Source organism: Hyla sarda, chromosome 6 (assembly GCF_029499605.1).
Source record: "Hyla sarda isolate aHylSar1 chromosome 6, aHylSar1.hap1, whole genome shotgun sequence".
NCBI lineage: Eukaryota > Metazoa > Chordata > Amphibia > Anura > Hylidae > Hyla > Hyla sarda.
In genome coordinates, this window is record NC_079194.1 from 258,537,351 (window position 1) to 258,555,292 (window position 17,942).

General features: G+C 43.5%; 1 protein-coding gene across 1 annotated transcript in view; it reads left to right on the forward strand.

The window, feature by feature from the left end:
* The window catches only part of CDC42BPG (CDC42 binding protein kinase gamma), a 241,734-nt gene that overhangs the window by 61,004 nt on the left and 162,788 nt on the right, over nucleotides 1-17,942 (forward strand). The window contains exon 3 of the mRNA XM_056527077.1: nucleotides 9,000-9,083. Within this exon, the coding sequence (XP_056383052.1) occupies nucleotides 9,000-9,083 (84 nt within the window). The remainder of the gene's footprint in view (nucleotides 1-8,999; nucleotides 9,084-17,942) is intronic.

The following is a 17,942-nucleotide window of genomic DNA, read 5'->3' on the forward strand; positions in this document are numbered from 1 at the left end:
TTCGCGAATATTCGCATATTCGCGAATATTCGCATATTCGTAATATTCTCGTTTTATTTTCGCAAATGCAAAATATTTGCGTATGCGAAAGTTTACATATATACGAAAATTAACATATACAAAAATTAGCATAAGCGAAAATTTACATATTCAAATATTCGCATATGCGAAAATTCGCACGCCAGTCTCACACAGTAGTATTAGAGCCTTCTTTACACCACACAAGCTGGAAGCAGAGAGGGATGATCACTGTGATGTGTACTGTGAAAAAAAAACGAATATTCGTAATTACGAATATATAGCGCTATATTCGCGAATTCGCGAATATGCGATATTCGCGAATAATATTCGAATTGCGAATATTCGCGAGCAACACTAATTGTACACCTGTCAGGCAACCTTTTGTATTGAACACCTGTCAGACAACCTTCTAAATGCCACAATTGCTATTGATTAACGCCAGCCATTTACATTCCTAAATGCTGCTGTGTGATCGCTGATGTTGGTCATTAGGGGCAAGTGTCTGCTGTAGATCGCTGATGGCACCTGCCATGCATGGAGTAGGTTTAGCTCCGGAACCATTTTCATACACGCCACCTGTCCTGTTAGTTTACATGAGCCAGATAGTAAGAGGTTAACTCACTAGAAGTTTTTCCTGAGCTCTGCTCGGGTGCTTATGATCAAACCAGTGCAGTTTAGTACAAGCATGTCCTGCTCAGAAAAAAAGAAAAAACATTTTTTCCAAATCTCACATATTTGGTAACACTGCATTCATATTGACCCACATTAAGTTAGTTTACCACAAAAAATGGCAGAATTGGTGTTTTGCTGTCCCCCCTACCCAAATAATTTGTGAAAGCGGTCAAGATGGTTTCTATAAAAACTCTTAAATAGGCACATTTTTAGTGAGCCTAAGCTTTCAGCAAATTTCTGACATATCAAAGAGACTAAAAGAGGCAGAAGCGCTGTGCTCCTTTGTTGTTGCTTGGCTCTCCACAGCAAGCCGAATAAAGTTTAAGCCTTCCAGCCAGGGCTGAAACAACTAATTGACAACTATTCTATTATGAAAATATAAAAAAAAATAAAGGGAACACTAAGATAACACATCCTAGATCTTAATGAATGAGCTAATCGTATGAAATACTTTTGTCTTTACATAGTTGAATGTGCTGACACCAAAATCACATAAATTCTCAATGGAAATCAAATTTATCAACCCATGGAGGTCTGGATATGGAGTCACACTCAAAATCAAAGTGGAAAACCACACTACAGGCTGATCCAACTTTGATGTAATGTCCTTAAAACATGGCGGCACAATGACAGAGCCTGGAGGTGGCAGCAGCATGAGAAGATCACATGGTGGCACAATGACACAGGCTGCCGCCACCTCCAGGCTCTGTCATTATGCCACCATGTAATCTCATGCTGCTGCCACCTCCAGGCTCTGTCATTGTGCCGCTCTGCGGCCTACATAGGCTTCCGCCACCTCCAGGCTATGTAGGCCACAGAGCGGCACAATGACAGAGCCTGGAAGGGTCAGCAGCATGAGGAGACCATAGGGCAGCACAGTGACATAGCCTGGAGGTGGTGGCAGCCTATGTAGGCTGCAGAGTGGTACAATAACAGCCTGGAGGTGGCAGCAGCAGCATGAGATCATATGGCGTCTCTCTCTCTCTCTCTCTCTCTCTCGCTCTCTCTTTATCTCTGTCCTGTCCTATGGTTGCTTGCAGTCTTTGAATGGGGAGTGCTTCCTCAATTGGCAGACTATGAAACGACTTCTAAACTCTGCCTGCATGCAGTGATGCGGGCTTTAGGTCAATGGATTTCCCTTGTGCAGATCTGTATTGTCAGCAGTAACGCTGATTAGTGCACAGTGTCTGCTCTCTGTCTAGCCAGAAAGAATGCGGGCTTGAGGTGAATGTATTCGTCGCTGTAAAGATCTGTATTGTAAGTGCGCGCACACAGTCTCTGCTCTCTCAGCAAAATGCACGTCTTCAGCAATGGCTGCTGATAGGCTGCATGCCGCCATGTGAATCGGGGTGATCCCGCCTACCCGCCTTTCAGTCTTCCCAGAGTTCCCAATTGATAATGAAAAGAATTGTTAGTTGCAGCCCTTCTTTTAGTGATTTTAATGTTTGGAATAGACTGGAGTGTTGGCCTCCAGACTTTAGTTATTTAACCCCTTAAGGACGCAGGACGTAAATGTACGTCCTGGTGAGCTGGTACTTAACGCACCAGGATGTACATTTTACGTCCTATGCATAACCGCGAGCATTGGAGCGATGCCCGGATCATGCGCGGCAGGTCCCGGCTGCTGATCGCAGCCAGGGACCTGCCGGTAATGGTGGACATCCGCGATGCCGTCTGAGTCCTTAAAGGGGACTGTCACGCCCCCACCCATAGGCTTGAATTGAGGGGGCCGAACGTGATGTCACATGGGGCAGAGCCTTGACGTCACAACGCTCCGGCCCCATGATCGACAGTAATCAGACCTGGTGCGAACACGCTCCGACACTGATTTTAAACAGGGTGCGGCGTGCAAGATCATGGGGGTCCCCAGCGGCGGGTCCCCCGCGATCAGGCATCTTATCCCCTTTCAGGCCCAAATGGGCTGAGTCCTTAAGGGGTTAAAGGGGTACTCTGGTGGAAAACTTTTTATTTATTTATTTTTTATGAACTGGTGCCATCAAGTTAAACAGATTTGTAAATTACTTCTATTAAAAATTCTTAATCCTTCCAGTACTACTTAGCTGCTGAATACTGCAGAGCAAATTATTTTCTTTTTGGAACACCGTGCTCTCTGCTGATATTACGAGCACAGTGCTCTCTGCTGACATCTGTTCATTTTTGGAACTGTCCAGAGCAGCATAGGTTTGCTATGGAGATTTTCTCCTACTCTGGACAGTTCTTAAAATGGACAGAGATGTCAGCAGAGAGCACTGTGCTCGTGATGTCAGCAGAGAACTGTTTTCCAAAAAGAAAATAATTTGCTCTGTAGTATTCAGCAGCTAATAAGTACTGGTAGGATTAAGATTTTTTAACTCCTTAACGCAGAATGACGGGTATACCCGTCGGCTGCTGAAGTGCATTCGCGCAGAACGACAGGTATACCCGTCATTCACATATTTGCAGCTGCTGCTGTATCCCGGGGGCTGAACTTTTCACCTCCGGTTGTCTCCGACAGGTGAGAAGTTCTGCTTAACCCCTATCGCGCTGGACGCCGCATTTATACGGCGAATAACGCGATACCTTCACGCATTCCGCCGTATAAAGGCGGCGTTCATTAAGTGCGCGCTCCCACAGCGCTGATCAGGTTAATTAGCTAAAGTCCTGGGGTGTCCGGCAGGAGACCACTCCCTCCCGACACCCCGGGACCCCATTTGATTAACCCGATCAGCGATCGGGTGTGTAGGGGCGGCGGGTTGTGTGTGGCGGATACTCGGCGATCCGGAGGTCCGGCAGCAGGATCCGAACATCTGGCAGCGGCGATGTCGGGGGTAAGTTCCCCCGCCATCGCCACGCACCAGCCATCGCCGCTGCCAGACCTCCGCCCACGTGTGGAAGTCCGGGGAGAGCTGGGTAAGGGGGAATAAGAAGTCCTTTCTTACCCGGTGGCGGATCCTGCAGGCTGCGGAGGGATCTGACTGGCCGGTGAGTGATGCTCCAGATGTTGCAAAACTACAATTCCCGGCATGCCCAGACAGGCATTGGCTGTCTGGGCATGCTGGGAGTTGTAGTTTAGCAACATCTGGAGGATCACAGTTTGGCGACCACTACCCAGTGGTCTCCAAACAGTGGTTCTCCAGATGTTGCAAAACTACAACTCCCAGCATGCCCGGCGGCAAACGGCTGTCTGGGCATGCTAGGAGCTGTAGTTGTGTGCCTCCAGCTGTTGCAAAACTACATCTCCCAGTATGTCCAGACAGCCAATTGCTGTCTAGGCATGCTGGGATTTGTAGTTTTCCAACATCTGGAGGGCCACAGTTTGGAGATCAGTGTGCAGTAGTCTCTAAACTGTAGCCCTCCAGATGTTGCAAAACTGCAAATCCCAGCATGCCCAAACAGCTGTCTCTGCATGTTGGGAGTTGTAGTTGCGTACCTCCAGCTGTTTCATTACTACATCTCCCAGCATGCCCTTCGGCAATCAGTACATGCTGGGGGTTGTAGTTTTGCAACAGCTGGAGGCACCCTGGTTGGAAAATAATGAATTAGGTAACAGAACCTAACTGAAGGTTTTCCAACCAGTGTGCCTCCAGCTGTTGCAAAAGTAGTTTTGAAACAGCTGGAGGTTTGCGCCCCCCTGTGAATGTACAGGGTACATTCACACGGGCAGGTTTACAGTAAATTTACTGCTTCAAGTTTGAGCTGCCGCACATTTTCTGCCGCGGCGCAAACTCCTAGCGGGAAACTCGCTGTAAACCAGTCAGTGCGAATGTACCCTAAAAACACTACACTACACTACACTAACACATAATAAAGGATAAAACACTACATATACACCCCCTTACACTGTCCCCCCCCCCCCCCCCAATAAAAAAAAAACATATCGTACAGCAGTGTTTCCAAAACAGAGCCTGCAGCTGTTGCAAAACAACAACTCCCAGTATTTCTGGACAGCCACTGACTTTCCAGGCATGCTGGGAGTTTAGCAACAGCTGGAGGCACCCTGTTTGGGAATCACTGGCGTAGAATACCCCTATGTCCACCCCTATGCAATCCCTAATTTAGTCCTCAAATGCGCATGGAGCTCTCTCACTTTGGAGCCCTGTCGTATTTCAAGGAAACAGTTTAGTGCCACATATGGGGTATTTCCGTACTCGGGAGAAATTGCACTACAAATTTTGGGAGGCTTTTTCTCCTTTTACCCCTTATGAAAAGGAAACGTTGGGGGCTACACCAGCGTCTTAGTGTAAACAAATAAAAAAAATGTACACTAACATACTGGTGTTGCCCCATACTTTTTATTTTCACAAGCGTTAAAAGGAAAAAAAAGACCCCTAAAATTTGTAATGCAATTTCTCCTTAGTACGGAAATACCCCAGATGTGGGCATAAAATGCTCTGCGGGTGCACAACATGGCTCAGGAGTGAGAGCGCACTATGTAGATTTGAGGCCTAAATTGGTGATTTGCACAGGGGTGGCTGATTTTACAGCGGTTCTGACATAAACACAAAATAAATACCCACATATGACCCCATTTTGGAAACTACACTCCTCACAGAACGTGATAAGAGGTATAGTGAGCCTTAACACCCCACAGGTGTTTGACGAATTAACGTTAAAGTTTGATGGGAAAATGAAGAAAAAAACTTTTTTTTCACAAAAATGCTGGTGTTACCCTAAATTTTTGTTCTGGCACCACGGGGGGCTGTGTAAATGCACAAGGCCCCCGACTTCTATTCCAACCAAATTCTCTCTCCATAAGCTCAATGGCGCTCCTTCTCTTCTGAGCATTGTAATGTGCCAGCAGAGCACTTTTAGTCCACACATGGGGTATTTCCATACTCAGAAGAAATGGGGTTACAAATTTTGGGGGGCATTTTCTTCTATTACCCCTTGTAGAAATGTAAAATTTGGGGAAAAACCAGCATTTTAGTGAGGGGAAAAAAAAATTCATTTACATGTCCAATTTTTACGAAAAGTCTTCAAACACCTGTGGGTTGTTAAGGCTCACTGGACCCCTTGTTATGTTGCCTGAGGGGTGTAGTTTCCAAAATAGTATGTCATGTGGGGGTTTTCTTGCTGTTCTGGCACCACAGGGGCTTCCCCCCCCCAAAAACCATTTCAGAAAAATTAACTCTCCAAAATCCTATTGTCGCTCCTTCCCTTCTGAGCCCTCTAGTACACCCACAGAACACTTCACATACACGTATGAGGTATTTCCTTACTCGAGAGAAATTGGGTTACAAATTTTAGGAAGATTTTTCTCCTTTTACCCCTTGTAAAAATTCTAAAACTGGGTCTACAAGTACATGCGAGTGGAAAAAGGGAAGATTTTGAATTTTCTCCTTCACTTTGCTGCTATTCCTGTGAAACTCCTAAAGGGTTAACACACTTACTGAATATCATTTTGAATACTTTGATGGGTGCAGTTTTTATAATGGGGTCATTTGTGGGGTATTTTTAAAATGAAGACCCCTCAAATCCACTTCAAAACTGAACTGGTCCCTTAAAAATTCAGATTTAGAAAATTTGGTGAAAAATTTGAAAATTGCTGCTGAACTTTGAAGCCCTCTGAAAGTAAAAGCATGTCAACTTAATGATGCAAACACAAAGTAGACCTATTGTATATGTGAATCAATATAGAATTTATTTGGGATTTCCATTTTCCTTATAAGCAGAGAGTTTCAAAGTTAAAAAAATTAAAAATTTTCAAATTTTTCATGATTTTGGAATTTTTCCACCAAGAAATTATGCAAGTATCAACAAAATTTTACCACTAACATAAAGTAGAATATGTCACGAAAAAAACAGTCTTGGAATCAGAATGAAAGGTAAAAGCATCCCAGAGTTATTAATGCTTAAAGTGACAGTGGTCAGATTTGCAAAAAAGGCCTGCGTCCTTAAAGGAGTAGTCCAGTGGTGAACTCAGTGGTGAATAACTTATCCCCTATCCTAAGGATAGGGGATAAGTTTGAGATTGCGGGGGATCCGACCGCTGGGGCCCCCTGCGATCTCCTGTACGGAGCCACGAAGCGGCGGCCGACACGCCCCCTCAATACAACTCTATGGCAGAGCCGAAGCGCTGCCTTCGGCAATCTCCGGCTCTGCCATGGAGATGTATTGAGGGGGCGTGTCGGCCGCCGCTTCGTGCGGAGGTCGACACCCGCTATCTGGCCGGAGAGCCTGGGCCCCGTACAGAGAGATCGCAGGGGGCCCCAGCGGTCGGACCCCCCGCAATCTCAAACTTATCCCCTATCCTTAGGATAGGGGATACGTTTTTCACCACTGGACTACCCCTTTAAGGTGAAAATGAGCTGTGTCCTTAAGGGGTTAATGGAAGTCATTTACAAATCTGTTTAACTTTCTGGCACCAGTTGAAAAGGTATTTACAGAAGTATTTACCATGAAAGCTGTATTTAGTATCTTCTATGCTAGATGTGATATCTTGAAGTTGGGTCCAAACCCTGAGGCTGTACTAGTGACAGTCTGACATTTTCTATTTTGTGCAGTCAAATCACCATCCACAATTTTGAACCTGTTGTTTCCATTACATCAATAATCTTACATGTACACACATTTACTATTATTCAAGCCAGTCAGGATGTCCGTATTGATGGCTGATATTGAAGTCAGTCTCCAAGACTATATCTGACAGATCGTAACAGGAAATGTAATCTGTATCTCCCAGTATTGTAACCTCCGGCATGGAGTTTGTAACTTGAGGTGATCATATCTCGACATAGAACTGATTAAATTAATAAAAAAATGTACTTAATGCTAAAAGGCTTTTATGAATATGTTTGTCAGTTTCCGTTGTGCACTATATAGTGTCAGGTGAGACGGTAAACAACTGTTAAACATGCATGAATGAAGATCGAGTTTTCTATACAAGTACTTTTTAAGAATTTATATAGAGTAAGCATATTCATATTGAAGGCTTCAACAAGGCTATAGTGGGTGACGAAATAGGAAGATGGGGTGGTTAAAGGAGTTGGGAGAGTTAGAAGGTAGTGGTGCTATTGATATGTTCAAAGAAGGTGATTTTTCACACAAGAAAACATTTGGTCTGTCATAAACGTATTATTTGGGCGTGGTCTGGCTGCTGAGGCCCCTCCAATCCATAGAACAGGTGTCCCAATGGTTCTATCTTTTACTAAGGAAATAAATGGCATATTTACAGCAGTATGAAATAGACATGAACACAATACACTATGATTTATTCTGAAACCCTAAAAGGCTTTAAAGATGACCCAGGAACTGCTCTCTGCTGGATGTGACTTACAGGTCTTTCTCTATATACTGGAAAATATGTCAATCAAGCCCAGTAGGATAGAAATGGGCTTGATTGACAGGTCTTTCCCTGTACATACATAGGAAGGAACTATTAGCCAAGCCCAGTGAGGGCTTTAAAGCATACCTGTCATTTACAAAACCTTTTTATATAATGTAGATAAGATTTATAAGTATATTTGTAGTATACATTGGCAAGAAAATTTGTAATTTGGGTGAAAAAAAACGCTTTCTTGTTCCTGCAGCTATTGTGTGTGTGTGTGTGTGTCCTGGGCAGAGACAAAATACAGCAAGTGTGGGTGGGACAAGCATGTCTCTGCACAGACACACAGGCATTAGCTGCAGGGACAAGAAAGCATTTTTTCATCTAAAAAGCCATACACATTTTTTAAGCAAAACGTATGTTGTCTATATGATATTGAATTTTGCAAATGGTGCCCATTTAAAGCTAAGATTTCTCTAGAATCCTACAGCTTTTCAGAGTAAGTCATAGTAAAACTGACAGGTGTACTTTATTGTGGGCCTTAAACACAACAGGATATATAATATATAATTTTATTTATTTTTTGCAAAGTTTTCCATTTGCTGAATTTTTAAGCATTTTTTGATGATTTGGTAATCTTATGTATTAACATTCCCTAATTGGTCTCCCTTCCTATCACTGTTTCCCCGCCACCATTATTCAGGAGTGTCCCCCTACACCCTTTAGACATTCAGAGGTTGGTGGGTGACCGGTACATCCACCTTTTTATGTGATCTACCCTATTTATAAAATGTTACTGGACCATGGTATAAGTGAAGCACCTTCTGCATTAAGTCTCAACTCTATTCCTAGATTATAAGCTCTGCATGCAGGTCCTTCGCTTCTATTGTTTGAATAATTTAACTATTTAGCAATGGTCATTGAGGCTTTTGACTGGAATTGTCATACGGCAGTTAATAAACGTCTAATGGCAAAGTCCTATAGGCCTTTCATTAAAAAAGATTTCCCTGTTTTTTTATTTTTTTTTCTGCCAAACTTAGCTTTTGTATCTTCTTTTCAGGTGGCAGTGGTGAAAATGAAGGGCAGTGGAAAAATCTTTGCCATGAAAATCCTTCACAAATGGGAAATGCTGAAACGAGCTGAGGTAAGTTTTTAAGTTTATTGAATTCTTTTTTTTTGTTTTTATACTGGTTTAACAGATGGAACTTTTGTTTTTCAACAATGATTATAAAAATGGCAAGCAAGGATGCTGGACCATGTTAAGTAAAGAATATAATTGCATCATATGACATCAGCCTTTATAGAGAAAAATTATATGTTTAGAAGTACCATAATTAATTGCTTTCAGTTTTAGCTACCTCTTCTATTACTGCCCCATCATACACCTTCCTCCCCAACCATTACAGGCAAGTAGGCTCTAGTTGGGACATGCCTCTGTCAATATGACCCTATAGACCAGTGGTTCCCAACCTTTTTCGGGTCGGGGCACCCCTCAGAAAAAACTTTTTTTCGCGAAGCACCCCAACCAAATAATTTTCGACGCACGACAAAATATGGCTAAAAGGAAGCAATGCTCAACACCTATATATCTGTTAGCTATGTAGAATACAGTGCAGCTATATGCAGGACTCGCAGATGACGTCTTCTTTGATCTGAGTCGTTCACTTTTTCCTTGTCTTCTCCATCTGTCCTGGACCATCATGATGGTTTCCTCCAGTCACAACTCTTCACCACCGAACCTGCAACACAAACATATTTTAGGCTCTGCACTTTTCCAGCATCATCCTCCCTTTTTCCCCACAAATGCCTCCAGCTTCGACCCACCCCTCACACATACAAATGCCTCCAGCCACTCACACAGACAATGCCTCCAGCCTCCCCCTAAATGCCTCCATCCTCTATCTCTCTCTCACACACACACACACACACACACAATACCTCCAGACCCTCTTTCACACACACAACCAATGCCTTCAGCCTCTCCCACACTCAGACAATGCCTCCAGCCTCAAACAACCACACAATGCCTCCAGAATCCCCCAAATGCCTCCAACCTCTCTCCCATACACACACAATGCCTCCAGCCTCACACAGACAATTCCTCCAACCTCACACACTGCCTCCAGCCCCCCCAATGCCTCCAACCTCTCCCACACACACTGCCTCCAGCCTCCCAAAGGCCTCTAGACCCTCTTTCACACACAGAAACAATGCCTTTAGCCTTTCCCACACACAGACAATGCCTCCAGCCTCAAACCATGTAATGCCTCCAGCATCCCCCCCAAATGCCTCCAACCTCTTTCCCATACACACGTACAATGCTTCCAGCCTATTCCACACACACAGACAATGCCTCCAGCATCCCCCCAAATGCCTCCAGCCTCTCTCTCACACACAATGCCTCCAGCCTCTCCCACACACAAATACCTCCAATCTCTTTCAAATGCCTCCAGCCTTTCAACCACCCCTATTGCCTCCAGACTTCAAGCCACCCACCACTATTGCTTTCAGACTCCCTGCCACCCACCCACCACTTTTGCCTTTAGGCCTCCAGACTCCCACCCCTATTGCTTCCAGACTCCCAGACAGCCACCAGACTCCCAGCAACCCACCCACCTATTACCTTCAGCCAACCACTCACACCTTTTGATTTCAGCCTCCCATCCACATTGCTTTCAGCTACTCACATTACCTCCCACGCTGCTGCCAGCCACCCACATTGATTCCTGCCTCCCAGTGCTATTGCCTTCATTCACCCCCCCCCCCCACGCTATTGCTTCCATTCACCCCCTCATGCTCCTGCTTCCATTAACCTCTCCGCCCCTGCTTCCACCCACCCACTCCTTCTTACATTCAACCCCCATCCACCACCCCTTCTTTTATTCACCCCCAGCCACCCACGCCACTGCTTCCATTCACCCCCTCAGCCACTTACTTATGCTTCCACCCACGCTTCCATTCACCCCACAGCCACCCACGCTACCATTTACCCCTGCCACTGCTTCCATACACCCCCCTAGCCACCTACCCCTGCTTCCATTCACCCACCCCTTCTTCCATTCATCCCCCCCCATAAACCCACCACCACTGCCACTGCTTCCATTCACCCCACAACTACCCACGCTACTGCTTCCATTCACCACCCAGCCACCCACGCCACTGCTTCCATTCACCCACGCCACTGCTTCCATTCACCCCCCCCAGCCACTTACTTATGCTTCCACCCACGGTTCCATTCACCCCACAGCCACCCACACTACCATTTACCCCTGCCACTGCTTCCATTCACCCCCCTAGCCACCTACCCCTGCTTCCATTCACCCACCCCTTCTTCCATTCATCCCCCCATAAACCCACCCGCCACTGCCACTGCTTCCATTCACCCCACAGCTACCCACACTACTGCTTCCATTCACCACCCAGCCACCCATGCCACTGCTTCCATTCACCCCCCAGCCACTCACGCCACTGCTTCCATTCACCCCCCAGCCACTCACGCCACTGCTTCCATTCATCCCCCAGCCACTGCTTCTATTTACCCCTCATAAACCCACCCACCCTGCCACTGCTTCCATTCACCCCCCCATAATTCCAGCCACCCCTGCCATTGCTTCAATTTATCCCCCAGCCACCCATCCCTGCAACTGCTTCCATGTACCCCCCATTAACCCACCCACCACTGCCACTGCTTCCATTCACCTCTCAGCCATCCACGCTTCCATTCATCCCCCCAGCCACCCACCCTGCTTCCATTTACCCCAAGATACCCACCCCTGCTTTCATTTACCCACCACCCACCCCTGCTTTCATTTACCCACCACCCACCCCTGCTTCCATTCACCCACCACCCACCCCTTCTTCCGTTCACCCCTTCAGCCACTGCTTCCATTTTCCCACCCATCCCTGCTTCCATGCACTCCCCCATAAACCCACCCACCACTGCTACTGCTTTCATTCACCTCCCACACCACTGCTTCCATTCCCCCCAGCCACCCATGCCATTTCTTCCATTCACCACCTAGCCACCCACACCACTGCTTCCATTCACCACCCAGCCACCCACGCCATTTCTTCCATTCACCACCTAGCCACCCACACCACTGCTTCCATTCACCACCCAGCCACCCACGCCACATCTTCCATTCACCACCCAGCCACCCACCCCTGCTTCCATTCACCCCCAGCCAAATGCTTCCATTCACCCCCAGCCACCGCCACCCACCCACGCTTCCATTCACCCCCCAGCCACCGCCACCCACCCACGCTTCCATTCACCCCACCGCCACCCACCCACGCTTCCATTCACCCCACCGCCACCCACCCACACTTCCATTCACCCCACCGCCACCCACCCACGCTTCCATTCACCCCACCGCCACCCACCCACGCTTCCATTCACCCCACCGCCACCCACCCACGCTTCCATTCACCCCACCGCCACCCACCCACGCTTCCATTCAGAAGCGAGTGGCTCCTTATGAACCCCCCCCCCTTTGTACTCAGACTGATCCTTCACCTGGGACTCATATATATTAGCCCTACTCTACCAGAGCTACTAATAAGCACCAACACTACTATGTCAGTGAATGCAATCTACATTTAACCCAATGGGACAACAATGGTTTAAAAACAGCACCTTTAAACTGACAAAAACAGTACCCAAAGTCACCCACCCGCTACATCTCCTTTAAAACAACACAAGTAGGTTTACATACTCCAGAATTTCCATTAATTCGACAATATTTTACATTGGAGGGGCAAGCTGTGCATAACTAGCTTGCCCCCTGACTGGTGAGCAGTTAAGGGTTAAGAAATGTAGAGGCAAGGTTTTTTAGCCCCCTCCCCCGCCTGTAAAACTTGTGGGTAAATATAGTGGTATGTCCCATGGGTGGGGGGGAAGGAGTGCACCAATCAGTGGTGTAATAGTTTCCCGGGCTTTCAGGGGCCCTCCCCTGGGTATTTATATCTGTGGTGCCTCCCTTCCCCCCTCAATCTGCCCAGGACCCGGAGTTTTGCCCACCCTCCCTCCCTTTTTTGTATCTCTGTTTATTGTAAGTCACAGCTTGGCGGTAAGAAGACGGTGAAAGCGGGGTCAACCCGGGGTAGACCTCCACACAGGACAGTGTGGCAGCACCTCTTGGGTTGGCAAGAAGCCAATCGGTGTCTTTGTTACAGTTAAATTGTTATTTATATAAGTAATTTTATAAATAAAGCTGTGGCCGATCCCCACCCACGGAAAAGTTGAATTGTTGTTGTGTCAGTTATTATTTAATAAATTATTGTAATAAGGGGGAGGGGTAGTTATAGCCTGCTAGGAGCTAATTGGGTCTCAACAGTCTTAGTAAATGTATTACTGCAAAACTTGATTAACTTTTATCCCATGAAATTATCTATTTTGTCACTTATTAAGCCAATATATATATATATATATATATATATATATATATATATATATATATATATATATATATATATATCTATATCAGGAACATGGTGTAGGAACCCTCTTGCAGTGCGAAGCGTGCATCCATGTTTATTTTTCTTCCATTTTCACCGATGTGGGTGTAATATGCAAACTCTGTTGACTGGGGGTGGTATTCACAATGATTTATTATTTCTATACCCATCACTTCTATTAGGTGTTTAGAAAGGATCTTTCACCATAAGTACTAATTGATATTTTCATCCACATTGTAAAATTATCACAATCAAATAAGAACGAGTTCATTACCAGATATATGTGAGGCCTCTAACTTTAAGTATTGGGAAAAAGAAGATGAGTGGGACATATGCCCCTGGGTATGAAGACTCTTGACCAACATGGACATAGAGTCCATGGACATCAAGTAGTATTTTTATTTTTTTTTAAACAAAATATAAAGAAAAATAAGAGTATAATTTGACCTCCTAACACCATATTGTTTATAGCTAATGTCTGACTATGAAGGGCATTGTAGCTAGGACCCTAAGAGATAACTCAAACAAAGCGGATATGGTGTTTGAGAACATCCTGTTGTTGTGAAGAAATGTGCATGAGAACAGAGGTTATTGTGTGTGATATTGCAGGTCTATTAAAATGGCTGCTGTTATGTTAACTTAAGAACTTGCCATGTTAGGCCTGAAAAAGTGGAATATTTATGAACAATAGAATAAACTATGTGCAACTCTAAAACTCTATTAAATGTTAGAATCTCGTGTTATGGGTGATACAGTGTACAGCTGATTATAAAATATGTTTGTGTAATGCACCATTTCATATCCAATTAAATAACATTTATCATTTTGGTATTTAGGGTTAAGATTTGAATGCATCTACTTAAACAATGGCTGCCAGGATCAAAATTTAGACTCTTGTCTCTCCACTTCATTCTGATCCAATCAGAATGCACAACATTCCCCCCCCCCCCCCTTCATTTCTGTGTCAACAGGAAGTGGACTCAACCGAAATGAAGAGAAAGTAAAGTACTCCCCATGATCATATATTTTGGAGAACGTACCTTTAATTTAAAATAAATGGACCACAAATTGTGTGTACTTTTATGACACCTACCCAAATGTGCAAATAGAATTATGCAACTTCACTTTCAGTGCATTGATGTGGATATTAGTTGTAGACAATTAGTGAATATGTGTTAATGATGGCAACAATTATTTAGATGTTCACGGTAAGAAAAACATCTTGCATTATAGATTTTTTAACCTGTTAAGGACCAAGGACGTACCGGGACGTCCGGAGTCCTTTCCCTTTCTATAACACGCGTCGACCCGTGGCTAATAATGCACAGCATTGATCGTGCGCTATTAACCCTTTAGACGCGGCATTCAAAGTTGAACTCCGCATCTAAAGTGAAAGTTAAACAATGCTGGTTAGCTCAGGGGGCTGTTTGGGCTGGCCGCGGTGAAATCGCTGCATCCCAAACAACTGTGACAAAGCAGGAGGGTCTCCTGGTGTCTGATTGCCGAATGACTGCTCAGTGCCTGAGATCCAGACATGAGCAGTCAAGCTGCAGAATCATTGATCAATGGTTTCCTATGAGAAACCATTGATCAGTGTAAAAGATCAGTGTGTGCAGTGTTATAGCCCCCTATGGGAGCTATTACACAAGATCATTTAACCCCTTCCCTAATAAAAGTTTGAATTACCCCCCTTTTCCCATTAAAAAAAAAACTGTGCAAATAAACATGTGGTATCTCCGCATTCGGAAATATCATTAATTAAAACGCACGGTCAATGGCGTATGCACAAAAAAATTCCAAAGTCCAAAATAGTATATTTTTGGTCACTTTTTATATCATGAAAAAATGAATAAAAAGCAATCAAAAAGTCTGATCAATACAAAAATGGTACCGCTAAAAACTTCAGATCACGGCTCAAAAAATGAGCCCTAATACCACCCCATACGCGGAAAAATAAAAAAGTTATAGGGGTCAGAATATGACAATTTGAAACATATAAATTTTTTTCCAGAAGTACGTATAAAGTTTTTTCCATAGGATTTTTTTCCAGAAGTACGACTAAATCAAACCGATATAAGTAGGGTATCCTTTTAATCATATGGATCTACAGAATAAAGAGAAGGGATAATTTTTACCAAAAAACTTACTGCGTAGAAATAGAAGTCCCCATAAGTTACAAAATGGTGTTTTTTCTTCAATTTTGTCGCACAATGATTTTTTTTTCCATTTCATCATAGATTTTTGGTTGAAATGACTGATTTCGTTATTCAGTTAAAATTCAGTTATTATTATTAAGAAGTACATTTGACCTTGATTTGGTACAAACTGCTTCTGTGATTCTGATAAGACGTTCACAGTAAGCTGAAAAAGAAAATGTTTACATAAAGCTGCAAAGATGTGACAGGCAAGTTCTCCCTTGCTGTGTCCCTGCCCCCTTCCTCCTTTGCTTCCTAGATTATAGAGGGCTCTTAAGTGTTCAAGTATACAGCTCTGCTGCTTGTTTAGTTCTTAAAAAGAGTGAACCTACTTTGGACTTGGATATGAAACATAGAAACACCTCTCCCCTTCAGGGGGTAAGCATATCTTCTACACGCAACTTTGAATCATGCATAAAAAAAAATTTACTTTGCAAGAACATGTGATTACACTTACATCGGATAGCAAATAAGCAATCAATTTGAATAAGATTTAATAAGATTTTTTACTTTTATCAGGAATTATTTAGAAACAATATATATTTAAAAATTTTCCCTTTATTATCTTGCCTCACACCTTAATATTCATTGTATCCATGGTGACGGAATCAGTACAGTCAGACAAGGACATACTTATTTTGGCCCACCTTAGGCAGTTAGATTAAGTCTACTCATAGTCTCTGAAACAGGTAAGATGATTATGGCGTGTGTTGGTCAGGTACCTTTTATTGTTTTACCTAGGTCATAACAGATGCAGACAATGAAGTCTGCGCAAAACCTCTTTTTGCTTCATTGAATCCTGAGGCCCCCATTATTCAGAAATTACTACACACAGCTCCCTTCTGTTTAGTGTATGAGGCCCCATATGTTACCATGGGGTACAAGACTGCTGACACACACAGTTTCTTACCAACTCTCCAGATGCCATCGCTGCCCTGTACCACCTCTTTCTTCTTCCATTGGTCTCTCTGAGCATGCATTGCCGGTTCCTGTAAGAGACCTAACCAGAAAAATCCACACTCCCCATCCACATGTACACTCTTTACCATAACTGTGGGAGGACAGGAGCACTGCAGCCTTGGCAGCCTCCTTCACCATTCAGTCCCCTTGGCTTCTTAGGTTGTTTCCTTCATGTTGGTTTGATCTTCATGATGGCTACCTTCTCTGGCAGCTCTAGGACTTTAAACTTGAATTACAAACTACAGATTGGTTTGCCCAAGGATTCAAGAAAAACTTTACTCCAATAAGTGTACCCATACTCATTATGTCTTACCTTCAGATATCTTCAACTCTACTTTCTGAACCACCAGCTCAGATGGAGTGGTTTATTGCAGTAGAACTTCATTCTGCGTGTGGTAACCATATATCCTGTCTTATGTGTTACATCTTTGCATCACTTGGAACAAACTTACATTTATAACTCCGCATTAACTATGGATTCTCTTATTTTTTTTATTTTTTTTATGATGCTCTTGAATTCTTAACCTCATAAGTTCAAAACTATTTAATCATAATATGAGAGTAGCAAAGCTACCATGGGGGATAAAACAAAAGTCTTCTTTTTCAGCATCTTTAGATTAAACTAAATTATCATTATAAAGTTATCCACTCAAAATTGATATTATTCAAATAAATGCAATGTAGAATGTATAGGTATATCACATTGTGTATGCAGGTACTGGAAACACACTAATTTTAAACATTAAGTAAATAAATATATATAGATAGATAGATAGATAGAGATATATCTCTATTTCCTTCAAGTCTAATGGGATTTTTATGTGATCAGGAGAGGAGGCTGTCATTCCCCCTATAGGCCGGACCTTTCTCCTCCCACTCCTGTCACTGGTCACCGCCCCTTTGAGTCTAGCATTTTGTTCTCACTCAGGTTTGGTTAGTCTTCAACAACCCTTTAATGTCTAGTATCTAACTGGATTTCTGTGTTACTTTACATCAAGAGACATACAAGACACATATATCATGTAACAATACCAACATTTACAAATACACAACGTACAACACACAGGGCCCACATTTTCACCAAAAATATAAAAGATAATAAAATATAAAAAATATACAGAGTTCTTTTAAAAACCAAATAAAATTGGGAAAAATTACCTTCAATGCATGTAGTTTATAATTCTATAAACCATTAGCTGAATTTAACTACTTAGGTAATATTTATCAATTTAGTAATCACTTTTTTATTTTCTCTTATTTTATTTTTGGCCAAACTTCTTCTCTCATTACTCCTGTTATATAATCAGTCAATTAATCACATTTCCTGATACCCTTCATTTTTTGGCATCCATCCTGTACAACTGTGAAAACAAAACTTAAGAAATTAATGA